Source organism: Lepisma saccharinum, chromosome 23 (genome assembly GCF_977018435.1).
Source record: "Lepisma saccharinum chromosome 23, izLepSacc3.1, whole genome shotgun sequence".
Taxonomy (NCBI): domain Eukaryota; kingdom Metazoa; phylum Arthropoda; class Insecta; order Zygentoma; family Lepismatidae; genus Lepisma; species Lepisma saccharinum.
In genome coordinates this window covers 12194568-12212180 of record NC_139251.1, presented here as the reverse complement: position 1 = coordinate 12212180, position 17613 = coordinate 12194568, and the positions used below count along the sequence as shown (strand labels likewise).

The following is a 17613-nucleotide window of genomic DNA, read 5'->3' as shown; positions in this document are numbered from 1 at the left end:
TAGCTAAGCGGGCTAAGACCCCAAGGGTCCCGGGTTCAAATCTCGGGGTATGAGTGTTCTTAGTGAGTGTCCCTTCATCAATTTCATCACATCATCTCTCGTCCTAATCGTCGAGATTAGCCGAAAGTGGAAGAAAAGCTACGCTAAATAACATAGAATAGAAGCGAAGAAGCTCATTCGCTTGTATCAACCACATGGTATGGCATCTGGGCATAAATACCTAGGTACAAATTATGAGAGGTCACTCACGCTACCCTTGGCATTAGTTGACAGTTTTGTTGATAAACAAGTAGAGAGCAGTGTTAACGCACACTAAGGACACGATTCCTTCATTTTACTTTTTCGCCAAATTTTTCACGTCCGGCTAAAGCAGTCAAACTGCATGATAATAAAAAGTAGTGTTTTAGTTTGCCCATGTCCGTTTACATGAAAAATGTTAAACCAATGCTTCTAGTCGGTCTCACCGCTAGCAGACCAGATGTCCCAGATTTTAATCATGGTCAAGCATGGTCTGCTATTTCATAAGTTCGCCATTCATCCTCATAGTCGCCATTAACCGATGACATAGAAAAGCAACGCAAAAACAAAATATAAATAGGAATACAGGCATATATACTCACTGAAACAAAACATTTTTGAAGGGAATAATTATATACTCACTGACCTCCCTCTAACAAAAGAAGCACAACACCGAGATCTAGGTATCCTCATAGATTCAAAACTAAATTTCGATAATCACGTATCAACCATCACAAAAAAGGCAATGCGTATCCTAGGACTACTTTACAGATTCACCGAAATCAATAACCCGAAAGCACTTTCCATTTACTTCAAAACATTTGTGTCCCCCCTTATAGAATACTGTCCACCTATCTGGAACATGGCTGCCCCTTCCCATACCTCCAAGATCGAGCGTGTTCTCAGCTTTTTCCTCTCCATCGTTCGATATAGAGTGCCCGCCCTGAGACCCCTGCCTAAAAGAGATCTGCTTGTAAATCTGCATATTAATACTCCAGAAACTAATAGATACGTTGCCGATATGAAATTGCTATACAAGAACATAAATGGAAACTTAAGATGCAGCATCCCACTCCATGAACTCTCCTCAGAGTGCCTAGACATAAAACACGCAGCATGGAAACTTTCCACACTACAACTCCCAGGCTCTCACTCAATCAACGTTCACTATTCCATAGGCTACCGAATCAATTCAATATCATCTCAAACCAAATGGATATATTCAGTTCATATTCATCTTTTATCACTGACATAGCAAAAATTGTACATAAGTAATGCTTTTCTGAAACTGATCTGTTTACCTTGGCACTGTCTTGGTTTGTTTATTTTTGTTTATTTTATGTTATCCTTTTCTGTGTTTTTAATCTTAGTCTATTGTTTTACTGTTGTTTCTTTCTGCACACAGAACCCAAAGTGTGTCAATTGACACACAAAAGTGCATCATTTTTTTGACTCCAACGACACATTAAAAGTGCATCAAAAGCAACTGATGCACCCAGATGCATCAAATTAAATGTGTCAAATGATTCACCAAAATGCATCAAACTGAAATATGCACGTAAATGCATCATAATATTTGTGTCAAATGATGCACTAAAGTGCATCATCCGTTTTATCCACCAAAACGTGTCGTTGGAGTCAAAAAATTTGATGCACTTTTAGTGTGTAGAGTGACACATGTAAATGCGTTTATTTTTTTTAGCTGCTCAGCATGGTTGCATACCACAAGGGAAATTTAGTAGTAAAACTTTTGAGGAAAAAAGCATAGAAAACAGATTTACAGTATTTCATTCAATCTTTACTTTCACTTCTCATTTACACAAAACCTTTGCAATCCTCCCTGCTGTTTTAGTAACTGGCTTATGAGGAGGTGTACATAACACACACAACTGTAAAAAATCGCAAAGTCTTCTCGTTCTTTCACTGTATTTGACATCGAAGATGTATGCACAGCCTAATATACATGCAACGCACAGCCTAATATACATGCAACTGCCCTTGTAACGTCTTCTGCTGAACACATTCTCTCCCCTTCAACGTAGATGTAGAAGGACTGCTCCTTCCAAATACTTATGTCCTCCCCAACAATGGTGGGTTCTCCAGAAACAGTCTGCAAAGAAAATAATACTGTCAGTACAAATGAAAGCTTATATGTAATGTGAGAGGGCTGGTGGGGACTACTGCGAAATATTCTTAATGAATTATGATTTCTAAGATTTGATTAATGTCAATTAGCAGGTGCATTCCACGAAAGTGGTTCTACTCCTTGCATCAAAATGAATTAAACAGAAATTATTGTTTTAAATTTCATTAAGGTTTAAACGTTTGTGAACACACATAATTTGCATATTTCACCAACAAAAATTATTAACATCTGTAGACTACGAGGGTGGGCTGAAAAGTAATTCCTCCTATATTTTTTTGACTAAAGACATTTTGGATTTTGAGCAACCATTCATTGTACTTATCAAACTTTCCCCCTTCTCCATTCCAAGTTTCAAACCTCTATCACCAGGGATTGATGAACTAGAGCAAGGAAAATATCAGCATGTAACCATACTATGTCAGTGCACATGAAACTTGGGTGTGGAGACAGTTTCTAACTGTAGAAAATGTGTCCCCCAATTGACATTCATCAGGGAATGAAGGCTTTTTATGGCAATGAATGTGTAACGTCAGTACTGTATGATGTTTGGCTGTTCATGCTCACAATGAAATCTCCTGCTGAGGTTGAGAGTTCCTGTGCACAGACATAGTATGGTTACATGCTGCCATTTCCCTTGCTCTAGTTCAGCAACCCATAGTGATAGAAGTTTGAAACTTGGAATGGAGAAGAGGGGAAGTCTGAAGAGTACAATGCATGGTTGCTCAAAATCCAAAATGTCTTTACACCCTCACAAAAAAATAGGAGGCATTACTTTTCAGCCCACCCTCTTATATCAGGGTGTATACCAAAATAACAAATCCTAAATTCTTGACTTTTCTTGCTTCTTTTATTAACCTTTCTATATTCAATGTCTCCTAAGGCAAAGTTTGAAATTATCAATTAAACTAAACATTTACTTAAAAAATCCTACCAAAAGACCAGTTAAGATAAAATTGAAGCTGTATTTAACAAGAGAATTAGACTTTCTTTATCTATTAATGCATCCTGGACTGCATTTGGCAGATAACCGAGACTGGTAGACACCCTGTAGCCATATGCTTCACAGACAAATGACAAATCCTGATACATTTTTAAAGCATCAGACAACACATTTTCATTAATGCTTTTCATGTACTCAGGCTACATGATACTCAAGGTTGTTTTACTTTATTTGCAGACACCATAGAGTACCAAATTCTATGAAATCAGTTCATTATGAGATTTTAATCTAATCACAAGTCAAGAACCTTACATTTTGGAATATAGTACATGTAATGCTGGCAAGATCCAGAATTTTTTGTTACCCCTGACTAATCATGACTGAGGATCAGTGATATGAAGAAATTTATAAGGGCCACTCGCATAAAACATCTATGTGCAGGCCAGGATTTGAATGCAGGACCCTTGGTGTTGCAGCATGCTGTGCTAACCAGTCTGCCTATTTTTGGGATCTTACATGCTCATGAAACAAGGGCAGATAAAGCTCTTTTCAAGCATCTTCCACTTTATTTAAGTTCCAAAAAAATTCTGATAGGTGGTAAACTTTAAATTCATTTTAAGAGTTGTACAGATCTTTTATTCATTTTAACTTTATAGTTAATAATTTTGGACTGCAATTTCAAGGTAATACAGATCATATTAAGGAATAATAGAGTCATTTTAATTATGACCTTGGAAGATCAGTTTTAAATAGACATATAAAGTATTGTGAGGGGCTGCAAGCCCCCCCCCCCCCAATTTTTCCTTGTCTTTGACCATTTTAAACCATTTAAGACTACACTAAATGCCTTGAATTGCTAAGATGATATGGATTTGATTAAGCTATTTTTACATCACTTTCACTCCACACAATGATAAACTTTCAAGAAACAATTTTTGAAACTCATACATTGCTCAAACTGCGACACTTATATAAACTTCAGTCCTATTGTTACATTAAACTATCATAAACTTTGCCATAGTATTCTGATGAGTATTATAACTTGAACTGTACAGTTATTACTTACATCAACACTACTTGGGAGTACTATATTGGAATCTCCACCTAACAGCACGGAGAGTCCACAAACTACTAACATGCCATTTTTGTAGGCAGGTACACTTTGAGATTCTTCATACTCCTGCAGTAATTTCGCTGATTTTTCCGATCTGGAGGTTTTCAGCAATTCCATCACTTTGGGAGCACTGGTTCTGAAGAATGGTAGCAGAACTTCATCAATATGTACATCTAACAAGCGATTACTCTCTAGCAGAATCTGAAAATTTAAACAAGTAAACAAAATTTCCCCTCTTACTAGTTAGAACATAGATTACCAATTATCGGGTATGGGCCAAAATTAAGTTATTGCTGTTATGGTTCTTCTTTTGATAGAAATGCACATCCCGACAACTACTTTACAAAAGTAGATATATGAATCACATTCTTCAATTTAATAAACTAATAAAATGGCAGATGTTTTCACTGAATATGAGGCTATTTATGGCAATAGTGACTCAGTACAATCATGTGCCTTAGAAAATACTAATATAATACCAAATCTGCTGCCCTTGGCTAATTGCGAGTATCAGGATGCAGCCCTGGCCACAGTGGATATGTGATCAGCATCTTGATCTGGACACATTTATGAGAGACTGGGTGTGATTAAGAGCAATCGAAGAGAAGCATATTGATCCATGACCCCTGAATTTTCCATGACACACACTGAGGCAGCAGCTCTCAATTAAAAGTTGAAAAACAGTTTCTGGCAAGGAGAAGTATGTTTCACCACATTTTGCTGAAGGTTCTGAATAAATACATTACTGAGGTATCAAACAAACTAATCAAATTCAGCTAGCTAACAAGCAGTGAGATTATGACCAATTTTTTTTCTTTCTTAACTAAGAAAAACATGTGGATTATACATGCAGTTGAGATCCTTTACTCACCCCTTCTGAAGTAAAAAGCGATGGATAATCATCTCTGAGACCTTGAATGACCACCTGTCTCCTCTTGTCAGACAAAACTCTCTGCCTCCTGTCCCAGTATGTAAGTTCCATCAAATGATTAACTTTATCCATGTCCTTGTTAGCCTAAAAAAGAAAAAAGGATTAAAAAAACATTACATTATCACACAAACAATGACTAATTTGAACTTTAATTTAATACTGCATTGAGAATTGAAATTTCTCCCATTCCAACATAGGCACTAGGGTACTTGACTGCACTTTTTGCCTACATGAAACATACTTAAATACTTTACATCAAATAGGAAAAAAAAGTTTTATTGTGAAATAAACAGAATAGTTTGTTACATCATCCTGACCATGACTAACCTTGCTTGGTTGTTAAGCTTTCAAAATTCATAGTATCTCAAAATAATACTCAGCGGATGAGAAACCATTGTTATGCAATCTCACAATTAAATTTTAACCTTTTTTCAGTCTTGAAATTACAATATTTGTATGCAATCCAAGTAAAAATAATCCCTCACCATAATGTCTACTTACCTTAACAAATTCCTCTTTTAGGATCTTTTTATGCCTCTGGAGGCTTACAGAATCCTCTCCAGGAGGTATCACTTTCTCCGTAGATGTCCCAGCCTTTGGAGTCTTTGCCTGGCTACACTAATCCTTGAAATTTATCACTCTGACCCTTTCATTTCTGAATTTGTTCGAGAGGGCATATGTCCAACTACCCTGAAAAGTTCAGAGAAAAACAAATTGTCAGTAAAGTAAATTGCAGGCATCGGTTGTTTGACACATGCATTTTCTTCCTGAAGCCTACACCACATGATTTAGTTTCTCCAGTGGGCTGGAGGAGATTTGAATTAAAATCAGATGAAAGGTAAATTGTTGAGAGTTTAAACAAGATTTGGCAGCCAGCAGAAATTTCAAAGTTAGTATAATACTACAAATAATATTCAGGGGATAAGAACAATATTGTATAGAGGAACAGGGGGAAAATATTGAAACAGGGCAACTGCAACCTTGACTTAAATATCCAGTTCCTTCAAAGTTTTAACCCCAATCTTTTCCACCCTTCTCAAGAAGTCACATGATTTAGTCAAAGCTGGAAGAAGAAAACCTACATGGTGGAAAAGAGATTTAGAGTGAAAAAGGTTGGCATGTGCTCCAAGTTATGCACCATTCATGCTCTAGCATTTAAAAAATTGATTAAATACAAAGTAATTACTCTAGTTTCAATTTCAACATCTAAAACATCAAGGTGAAGAAAGTAAGAGTAGGAACAAAAAATAATTAAAACAGTTTGGTAATGTTAACATTAGGTAAATAGTTTTCTTATTTTCTTTGTACAATGATCTATAGTGAAAGTTTATGGACATTAAATTTTAAAAATCATATCACTAGCAGAAACAAGTTCATGAATAGTCGCAGAAGAGTAAATTTCATACTCACATATGGCCTCCATCTTGGTCCAGCTGACACAACTGACCCTGGAACTTCATCCTCCAATGAAGGGTATTTTCCTATCAATGCTTGTGCCACATCTCGATACTGGCTGCTAGTTGGAATGCTGAAAAAAATGTTTCTAATTAACTTAACATAAGATGGTAGTTTGCTAAACTCAATTTACTACTATGAATTTTGTTAATTTTCCATCATCAAGTATACGTGAAGAAAGACACCTAAATTTCTAGAACTTTGTGAAATAAATCTGAGCCAATAGCCAAATTGAATGCAATGAAATGGAACAGTGATTTTACATTTTCCCCAAATTATGCATTCAATCTGCTTCATTCAGTTTAAAAATGTATGGTTGAAGTTCCACAGTACTAAATACATTTTCTCATGACTATAAACTTGCTGACTATGTTAACACTTTGCTACCCATGTCATAAGTACTAAGTGAAATTTCTTAATGTAAAACTTACACTGTGTACTCAAGCATTGAATCAAACAATGTTTTAATGATGTGCCTCCTATACTTTGGAGGGATGCACTCTCCTTTCTTTGGGTTTCCCGCACCTAGGTACATTTCTACATCACATCTGAAATTTGGCACAGGGAAAAATAATGGCCAGGCCTTAAGTTTGATCCTGAAAAACAAGACAAGCATTCACTATAAAATCAATTCTGCCTACCAAAAAATGTATATAAGACATTAAATAGTAGAATGAACTCAAACTGCAGAACCTTAAATGTGCTCACTATCTTAAAATTTGTTCATTACTCCTAGACTATCACCTTCAAGTCATGTAGGGAGAGAAAATCTTAACATCTCTGTGATACCAACCATGCAAGTTATTACAGGTTTTTAAGGAACTTTTGAGCGTAACAAACTCATTTGAAAGGAATTCAAGTGAAACTCCCAGACACTAAGATATAGTTTTATCTTATGAATAAAAATAACATGACAAAGCTTTAGAAGAACTACATTGTGGTTTGACCAAGATAGAAATTTAAGTCAATTACTACACTGATTGCACACCAGCATTTAGTTACATTTAATAGAATGTGCTGTAAATACTATGGCAACACTGCAATGTCTATTGCACCAATAGAAATATATTCAGTGAAATATAACCTAAAAGACCTTTCCATTTAATGCTAATTACCTTGCAGACTGTATTGGCTCTGCATCAGAATTTTTATCATCTCCATCCTTTAATGAACATTCACCATGGCCATTGGTTTCTTGTAGTGTACATTCTTCAGTACAAGATGTTTCCTCCTGCATGCTTGAAGATTGATTCAAATTATTTTCATTATCTTCATTCAAGCTGTAAATTTTGATTAAAGTCAAATTACTACTGGTCACACTATAATTACATAAATAACTTTAAACTAAAGGAAATATGATAAAAATCTGAATTTACTACAAGGCACAACTGTATCTTAATATTGTTAGAATAAAATTTTTAAAGTGACTGCAGTAAATCTGCAAACACGTGGAATGTTTGGTTGGTTGTATATTAATAAAGCTGGAGTGACTAAGATAGCAAATTACATAAATAGTTGAATTTGAGCATTAATGTTTGACAGACTTCTCTCCTTATGAAAACTCATCCACATTACCATCACTTGAAGTGGAAAATGTTAACTTGGGAATGTTTGGTAAAGCTTGAAGGCTACTAGCTGCATGGGAGGAGGGGGGGACTTTGAGAAAATTTTGGTAACTCTTGCTTCAAGATTACACAATTACCATTAGGTTGTTCTAGAAAACCCTGAGACAAACTATCTAGTGATAAAAAACAAAACTAATACATTACCTCCCACATATCACAGCTTTTAACTTCCGGGCTTGTTCAGGCATGTCCTCCATGTCAACATCGATCCAATCATCAAATTCCTCATCCCATGCCTGGAGAAGCACATTCGCATGATGAGGCAAACCAAACCCCATCTTTATGGCACCGCATACATTTTCAATTTCATTGGTAGAAACAATTACTTTTTTTCTTTCATTAAGAGATACATGATATCTTCTAACCTACCAGAAGCAAAGCAATAAACACACATTTTAAAAAAGCATGACAAAGAAATATCAACACATCTCAGTTTGTTTTTATATTAATGTTTCAACAATAGATCAGACAAACATATACACAATAACGACCACTGACCAGATAAAATTCACATGCCAAACAGAAATATAATACAAATAAGCCAAATATTATTGCAAATACACAGAAAGAATACACAACTTTTTACTATCCGAAAGTAAACATTTTTCGGAGCATCTTCACAACAATACAGTCAATATTTCCTTAGCTGCCGAGTTCAAATAAATAGTTCTAATGAAGATAAGGCATAACTACACCACATGCCATCATTTCACTAAGTAGCAGAATAACAGTTTAGGAATGTTCTTAGTTTATTTAAACTCAGAATTCCATAAATGGCGACAACATGGCTATCCGAAACATTAAAGATTATGACAAAAAGATTGAACACATGCCAGCTAATTGAATATTCTCAAGTGAAAAATAACTCTCAAAATAGATTTAAATACAAAAACACATTGAAAGAGACCAAATTTATGAAAAGTGCAAAATCACCAATTGAACTTCATGTAAGTATAGTTGAAATTTATTACATGCAAAATTAATAAGTATGACTCAAAAATAATTATTACAGATTAATAACTAGCAGGTACATGAGTGACAAATAAGAATTATGTTTATATATATATACTTAATTTCTGAATACCTTGTATATTCTAGTCAACCACACAGAACAACCTAGAACCCTCATCTTGTGCTGGTAAGAACATGTCTCATGACAATACACAGATCCCTAGCGTTAGGATGTTTGTACACAGGCAAAGGGAATGGATAATCCAATTCAGCAGGATACAAGACATGAAATACATCAGTTTCCCTCACAACATAACACTGTAAGTGATTGTCAAAGCATACATTCACCATGTGTTTGCATACTAGTGCACATTTTCCTTGATAAAAATAAAGCGAGTTTATGAGACCAAATACAATTTCACTATCACTAATATTAGTTACAACAGCACAATTATCATAATATGTAATGTTGTTAAAAGTTACTGAAGAACACAAAACAATAATAGTGTCCTCACTTCCTATAAATCCCTTAGCAAGTAGGAAGTCTTTCTTAATGCCAAGACTAGCAACACACACAGCAGCTCTATCAGTGATACTTGGCTCATCACCAAAATATGTCCTGGATGTGAAATAGTAGCACTGCTTTAGCTGATTGCGGTATGCCATTGTGAAACCCAAGTTCTTCTTGTTTCTTGATAACTGGGCCCATTGTTTCAGTTCAGAATGTTTTGATTCGAACCGAATGGTTGAACAATGGATTAGCGGACCAAACTTCAGTGTCAACATTGGGTAATGCACAAGATAGTGCATTTTTGGAGTTATTGTGACATACGGAAAATTACTTTTCAGGTGTGACAACATGTCTGTTACACACACCTTCATGTAGGCTATCATTTGCAAATCAAAGGCTGGAGATGTTGCTATTCTAACGAATTCCATCAAGTAGTTCAGAAGTTCGCTGATCCGGCCTCTCTCCGGAATGAAATTCCAAAACAGAAGGGGGAAAAGTCTCAATAGGACCCACATAGCACTTCCTGTTTGTCTGATGGAACAGTTTGGAAAGGTGTGCCCAAGAGGAACAGGTTTGCTACAACGGTCCAGCTTATGATATTGAAAAGAAGATATGGCACCATTGATCTCCTCCACAGCCATTTTTGAATTTTTCATCATCTCTGCCAGGATAAATTTCAAAATTATAGGAACAACTCCCTCAAACAGGTCATGTAATATATCTGCTGGTAGAACATCAGTCACGTTGACAAATTGTAATGATTTTAGTATGGATTTATGTTTTACACCATATGCTGTTGAGGATTTTGGAACAAGTTCCACATGAGCTGCATGTGCATTGTATGATGCTTCATCTCTTATCTGAAAATTGTGAGGTGCAAACTGCAACTTTAGGTCATCAGATGTGGCCATACAGAATCTACAGATTCTCAGTCCTGCAAAGCTTTCCGTGAAACCACCTATACCATGAGATGACAAATTATCAGCTACTACCATACTGATTGTTCCTTTCAGCATGATACCTGGCTTGTCCTTCATTTCAATACCAATATTTTCCAATATTCTAAGATCATCAATTACTTTTGACAACACTGCAGGATAACCATGCCTTTTCAAAATCTGTGTTTTACATAACAGAACAAGAAATATTGATTTCAGCTTTGAGTTGAACTTTGGGTGTACATTCCCAAGTCTGAAATAAACTGCAAACTGTTTGTGATAACCTCTCCGACTGCCTAATGGATTGCACACCTCAAAATCATCACAATACAATACTATCTGTAGTCCTAGCCTATCAATACTGAAAAGAGGGTGAGTTTGGTACACTGTCCCATCTGAATAGCTTGAAATATTTTTTGAAACATGTCTTGAATTATTTATGACTTCAGCAAACACATCATTATGGGATAATAATTCTCTTAAAGTATCCAACAATGGAACATATATGAAATCATCACTTGAATTAGCCACATTTACTTTTACAGGCTTAACAAAACCTAGATGAGTAAACATTCTCTCCTGCTTCTTCTTGGTATTCATCTTTTGTAAGGATTTCCTTAGCACAGACAGATGTTCTTTGTGAGATTCCAACAAAGATTTAAGCTCAAATTGGTGGCCTTCACCAAACAAGTTTGAAATATTACTTGTAAAAGTTTCTAGCGCATCAAATGAAACTCTTTCATGCAAAGACACAAACTCTTCTAATAAATTACACATTGCCTTCATAGGTAGTCTACACTGTTCTCTGAACTGTAGCAATAATAAACAAAGCTTGTAATCTACAGAAGACATGTTGGTAGTGCTATATACAATTTCTTCTTCATCCACACTTGTGCTGGGCAAATCAAAATGTAAATTAGACGGATACTCATCACTTTGTTGACTGTTGGGTACATATCTTTTTTCCTTGCCCACAAAACCATGCTTCCCATGTACGTGAACAACAAACGTATGATAATTCCTGAATGATTTCGGACAGTCACGGATAAAACATGATATACGGAAATTTGGTTCGGAACTGTGCCTTAAGTGGATATGCCTCAATAAAGCTGAATAAGTCACAGCATGATGTTCACTACATATCTCACAGGTGTACCTTATTGGTGGCATTGTGCTATCAAAGGACATTCTGTAAAGAAAATTGAACTATTTTTATAACTGGCACGTTCACCACTAAATTTCTAACAAAATTACCAATTTGTTACAGCAGCTTAGAGCAACTTACTTACTGTCTGTGACAAAAATATTGAGCCCTCTGTTTACGTGCTTGTAAAATTGTATTCCGTAGGAGGAAAAAAGTCAAATATACCTCATTGGAAAGCTTCAAGTGTATTGTTTAATAAGAGTCATCTGAAAATTATTATTAATTGAATTTTCTTTTGTAATGAAAAATTTACTAAAAAGTAGTTTTATCTTCCATTTTGCAAGAATGGGGAACTTAACATCATACAGTTCATAATCAACTATTGATATAAAATTGAGATTTCTTGTACTTAAAGTGATTATTTTGGCACCTCTGTGGAAAAAGTCAAACCCAAGATCTTCCACTAGATTCTTAAAAAAATGATATTTAGGCAAACGTGCAATCTTGAAATGCATAATTGCAAATTCAATGAAATTGTAAAAAGCCATTCATATGACATGTGATCCAAATCCAGAAGTTTAACATTTGTATCTCAAGTATAACCATAGATATAAATTATCATCGACTACTCCTAATATGGAAAACGCATGGATGACTTATGGCAAGATGCGGCCAATCTCTGACTCTGTGGGCTGCAGGTGACGCACAGCGTTGCTGCCTCGCTACATGCCCTGCGGGAATATTGGAAGTGCGTTTAGTTTGTTTGATCCAAAGCATTGTAGCACTGTTAAATAATGAATAAACAATTTGTCATATTATGAATGAAAGACATTATCTTTGTATACTTTAGCTTTTGTTACATTTTATAGTTTTTTTTTCCAATCATTACACAGAGTAAGTGCAACGAAGAGCACAATTTGATGAAGGCGATAAAAGATCTTAAATATTCCAACCCGTGACTAATCAATAGGAGAGTCAATACGAAAGGAATAGTTCAACATAAACTAATCAGCCAGTTTAAAATGAACAAAGTGTCTCATGAAACAATGTTTAGGAAAGTCATGGTGCATAACAATCTTATTCACAATGCATAGTCTATTGTACTACAATCCAGTGGTAGTGGTATTTAATACTAATTCGAAATTTTATATCTTTTATGCTATTTTTTGGCATACAAGCTGCAACATGGAATAAAATATTCTATGGTTAAACTTGCCAAAACCTCAACAAAAATAAACTTTACATGAGGCATCTAAAAAAGATAAATTTTTGTTTATGCAGTTTTATCACAAACTTCATATGAAATATTAACTGATTCATAATGCACTACTCTGAATACAATTCCACTCTGGCATTCAATTTCTTGGTATCAGCAATTTAACCAGGCATGTTACAAATGGAAGTTAAGTATCTTTCAGTCTGACACGATTTACTCCCTTCACTAAAAAAATTCTCAAAACTATGCACAAAAAGTTATTTACAATTACAGTGACTATTAAATTTTAAAATTAACGACTTTTCAAAAAGCAGAAAATGCAATATACAAACTGGAATAACTCACATGTGAACAGTTGATTCTGTTTACATGTACAAAAAAAATTCTCACAGGAGATAGTTTGTAGTATGCAGAAAGGTATATTTACATAGCTGCTGGGATAAGATTCTATTCCGAAAACTACTTTCATCATTGAAAACGTTGAAATGGCAATTTTTACACCATAACACCAATTGCCAGCTAATCTTAACTGATTTTTTGGAAATGTGAGCAAACGCTTCGGCCTACATCATGTACGGAAATGTAGCAAATGGGAGGATTGATCGCTATGGTATATTTACTTCTCATTTCTGCCAATTTTGGCTAATCATTACATGAGAATTATATGTTCAAATTAAAGTGATACTAATAGAACACCCAAGCCCAGACCAAAATTGGAACTACCCTGGGGCAGTATGCGAAAAGTGGTCCTACTCAATGTGCATAATAAAATGAATTATCAATGTGCATAATACAATGAATTAATCTGGAAATTGTTGTCTTTAATTGCATAAAACCTGAAGAGTTTGTGAATGCATGGAATTTCCATATTTCACCAACAATAATTAGCATTTGTACTCTATATTCTACACAGATAAATGAAGTCATTTTTTTAAAAAACTCACACACATTACCAAATATTCGTAACCCCCCCCCCCCCTTTTGTGAACAGACACTACAGAGTACTTCATAATTCTATGAAATCAGTTCATGATTAATATTTTAATCCAATTTCATGTCCAGACTCTTGCATTTTATGTGTGAAAAGCTGCACTCTAGAATGCTCCAAGTAATGCTATCAAAGAGGTAATGAGGCATTCCAGCTTTACGTGGGAGGCATTTTACACACAAAGAACTGATTTCATAGAATTATGAAGTACTTTGTGGTGGCTTAACACATGAGAAAACTTTAGTATGATGTCGTAGGTGGAATCCATGAAAAGCATGAACAACTGTGTTATGTGAGACACTAGTTACATTCAAGAGACATTAATTTTACAAAAAGGCAGTGAACATAACTGGCAAACAAGCACAAAAAAATATGGTAACACTTTACTATACCGGAGATGGATTTCTTCGAATTTACAGGAGAAAGTACTTATGCAAATCATTTTCTGTAGCGTTGTTGATGTTCGGGAATGTAGTTTTGATCCATTTTAATGCGAATGCATGTGGTTTTCTACGAAAATCTATTTCAGACGTGCTATTGCTGCTGCCACCATTTGCTTTCTGCACGAGAGCACAATACGCGATATTGCTGCTGTCACAAGCCAATGTTGTCCGTATATGCTAAATTGAATGAAAGTAGTGCTAATGGAACCTAACCTAACCTAGTAGGCATACCTTGTCCCCGTGATGGTTCGTAAGGCTATCGAATTTTTGGGCTAACGTCAATGGTTTTTGGGGCTACCCGTGGATAGTTTTGGGAAATAAGGAACAGTAAGTACGTTAATGTAAGAAATAGACAATATTGTAGTTAGAAATTCATTATTTCACCTAAACAAATGTTCCGCAGTGCAGAATAGTACGTTAGCAATGTAAAAAATTGCGAAATAAATCATTGATAAGTGTTTCCGGTATAGTAGAGTAGTACCAAAAATATTACTACAAATTAGCCAGTACGACATCGAACCAGAAGTTATTTTTAGAAAGGCTCTGAAATTAACCTATTCAAGTTTAACTTCGGCGCCAATTATTTTGTACAGATGAATGACCTAGTTTTACAACCCAACCAGCACGAAGAAAATAAAATGACATCGTTTACAGAATAACCATTCACAGAGTAACACACCCTTGCATTTGGACGATTTTTGAGACAATAATACACAAGTGTGCTCCTGCTTCGGAAATCAGAAGACCATTTTTCCATGTAATTTTAAATTTTGCTGAGAATTTAGTAGTATCTCTTAACAAACAAGGAAAATGTGGTAAATATGCGATAACGCCCGGACACCTTTCACTCATTTATTTCCTTAATTTTACCACTGGTACTTACCTATTTTGCCTTGCGGAACATTCTTTAAGGTGAAGTTATGCCTTACCTCCACAAACCATGCACGTTAGCCCCAAAAACCATCCACGGATAGCCCCACAAACCATTCACACAAGGTTAGGTTAGGCCTGTTAGGTTAGGTTCCATTAGCACTCATTTCACCCCTAAATTCATCGAAAAAAGAAAGCGCGGCGCCATCTGCACGCACACAATGTAAACAACGGCATAATGTGGCAGGCAATGCCAATTTCTTACGTAAAAAGTTATTAATTCTTGTTCGGCAGCATTAAACTACGAAGTTTTTACTTTCCGTGAAAGAAAATACCTCCAAGAACGTCCAGAATGCTAAAGAAACTCATTTCAGTAAGTACTTTCTCCTGTAAATTTGAAGAAATCCGTCCGGGCGATATCGCATATGTACTGAAAATGTTACGTGAAATATCGACTCAAAGTGAATAAGGTTGGTTGGGAACTTTGGCCGAAACTTTTACACAAATAAACGCACACACACACAAAAGAACGAAGTTGAACCTTTACCTGAATTCCCTGAACTATTTCAAAAAGTTTGCTTGAACACTATCGCGAATCACATGCACATGTAGCTTAACAAAGATTCCGACACAGCTTATATCATGGCTACCTAGACTTTGACTTACACAATTACTTTCAATAGTTTCCTCACCTCGTGTGCCTAATGGCGAAAAATACCAGCTTTTATTTTAACGGAGGACACGCTAATATCCACTTCATTCACCACAAAAAAACAAATGAAAACTACCTAATCTCAGAGGCGAACAAAACAGCAGCGACGGCCGAAACAAATGACTGCTAAGTTGCACGATCCTCAAGTTTTAGTTTTACTTGAGAAATTAGAAAACACAGGTAAGAACCTTACTAAAGTTAGCAATTAAAGAGTTACATGTATTTAAGTAATGTATTAATGCGATTTATAAAATAAAATATTAATCTTGTTATCTGCACGTTACCTTCTTTTTTTTACAAAAGTTCTAAGTACTTACCTTATTTATGGCCTCTTGATTGATGATTTTCTCAGACATTTTTCACAAAAAATGGCGTATATTAAACAATTAAGAACTGTTCCAGTGATACAATGATGTTCCTGTTGTATACCAGAAATTCGACGAGGTTTACGGTCTGGATGGATTACGATTTCCTTTCTCGCTTTACTTGAACGAAGACGACCACACACCACAAGTGGGAGACTGAAGGAAGGGGTACAAAGACGCGCACCCTCCTTACATACTATCTTCCAAATCACAGTTGCCAGGTATTTTTTTTTAATCAACGACTCAAAAACCTGTATTCCCAAATAATTGGTACCCCCTCCCTTTTCCAACTTTCTTACAACTGATGGATTTTTACCACACAACAATTGGACATATATGTAACTTAACTTACCTTCAAAACGATTATGTTAATTTTTAACAGTTAATACAGAAATTACCGCAGGGTGTAATTTATAACTAAATGCTCCACGATAATGCATAGCATACACCCAACGGCGAAAGAAACAGTAGGCCATTTTCATTCGGTCTGAATTACACAATGTGATGACAATGAATTAAAATAAAGACGTCAATAAGCAGAGAACAACGCCTGCTTCGAACCAACATAGTTACATTCCTTAAAACAACACAGGATATAGAATAAAAAAATATTGAAAATAGCGGTGTACAATTTTCTTTCCATTATCTTTGCCGTTGACTGTACATGATCTGGACGGATTTTATTCATCATTGCTTCTAAAATTAATGCAGGTATACCCTCTACTAAAGAAAATGCCACCAACAGTTATAAATATTACTGGAAGGTGGATTTATATCGGCTAAAATAGTTAAATATACCATACAGTGATAATGCTTCTCCCATAAGACTACTGGTATTAAGGTTCTATGGAGGAAGTATTTTTGCCATGACTCTATAATCCCTTGGTGGAGGGAGTTACAAGATGGAACATTTCTCTGAGTGTTAAACTGATCTGTATGCTAGGACTAATAAAATAATAAATATCTAGATCACGTCTCTAGAAATATATTACATGAAGTTCTCAATGGGTTGGTTGAAGGGTGAAAAATGAGGCTGTGAACGGCAAAAAGACGCCGCAAATAACTACTATAAGTCAAATTTGGGAATTATGCGACATGTGCATATATTCAAAATTATGCATTTAAATGCATCAACTTTCAAGTCGGCGAGGAATGACACACTAGCGTGTGTCAAAAGATGCACGTCAAAGACGATATTCCATTTGATGCACTAACAGTGCATCAAATGCAGAGATAATTTCAAGAA

General features: G+C 35.4%; 2 protein-coding genes across 2 annotated transcripts; both read right to left on the bottom strand.

Annotated features, from left to right (window-relative positions):
- Positions 1-1806: 1806 nt before the first annotated feature.
- Positions 1807-5757, bottom strand: LOC146005356 (uncharacterized). Its single transcript, XM_083144554.1, has 4 exons — positions 5651-5757; positions 5090-5233; positions 4171-4419; positions 1807-2128 (listed from the first exon to the last, which is right to left on the bottom strand). The coding sequence occupies exons 2-4, from the start codon at positions 5219-5221 to the stop codon at positions 1973-1975; spliced, it is 537 nt and encodes a 178-aa protein (XP_083000680.1). The 5' UTR covers positions 5222-5233; positions 5651-5757; the 3' UTR covers positions 1807-1972.
- On the bottom strand, positions 5685-8746 carry LOC146005355 (uncharacterized). Its single transcript, XM_083144553.1, has 5 exons — positions 8374-8746; positions 7720-7884; positions 7036-7200; positions 6560-6677; positions 5685-5839 (listed from the first exon to the last, which is right to left on the bottom strand). Exons 1-5 carry the CDS (start codon positions 8505-8507, stop codon positions 5768-5770), a joined length of 654 nt encoding a protein of 217 aa, XP_083000679.1. The 5' UTR covers positions 8508-8746; the 3' UTR covers positions 5685-5767.
- Positions 8747-17613: the final 8867 nt, after the last annotated feature.

Coding starts and splice junctions, on each gene's coding strand:
- LOC146005356 (XM_083144554.1), bottom strand. CDS start 5,221: ATGGATAAAGTTAATCATTTGATGGAACTTACATACTGGGACAGGAGG. Junction 4,420..5,089: donor CGCTTTTTACTTCAGAAGGG/GTGAGTAAAGGA, acceptor TTAAATTTTCAG/ATTCTGCTAGAGAGTAATCG. Junction 2,129..4,170: donor TACTCCCAAGTAGTGTTGAT/GTAAGTAATAAC, acceptor TTTTCTTTGCAG/ACTGTTTCTGGAGAACCCAC.
- LOC146005355 (XM_083144553.1), bottom strand. CDS start 8,507: ATGGGGTTTGGTTTGCCTCATCATGCGAATGTGCTTCTCCAGGCATGG. Junction 7,885..8,373: donor AAAGCTGTGATATGTGGGAG/GTAATGTATTAG, acceptor CAAAATTTACAG/CTTGAATGAAGATAATGAAA. Junction 6,678..7,035: donor TCAATGCTTGAGTACACAGT/GTAAGTTTTACA, acceptor CATTTTTTTCAG/CATTCCAACTAGCAGCCAGT.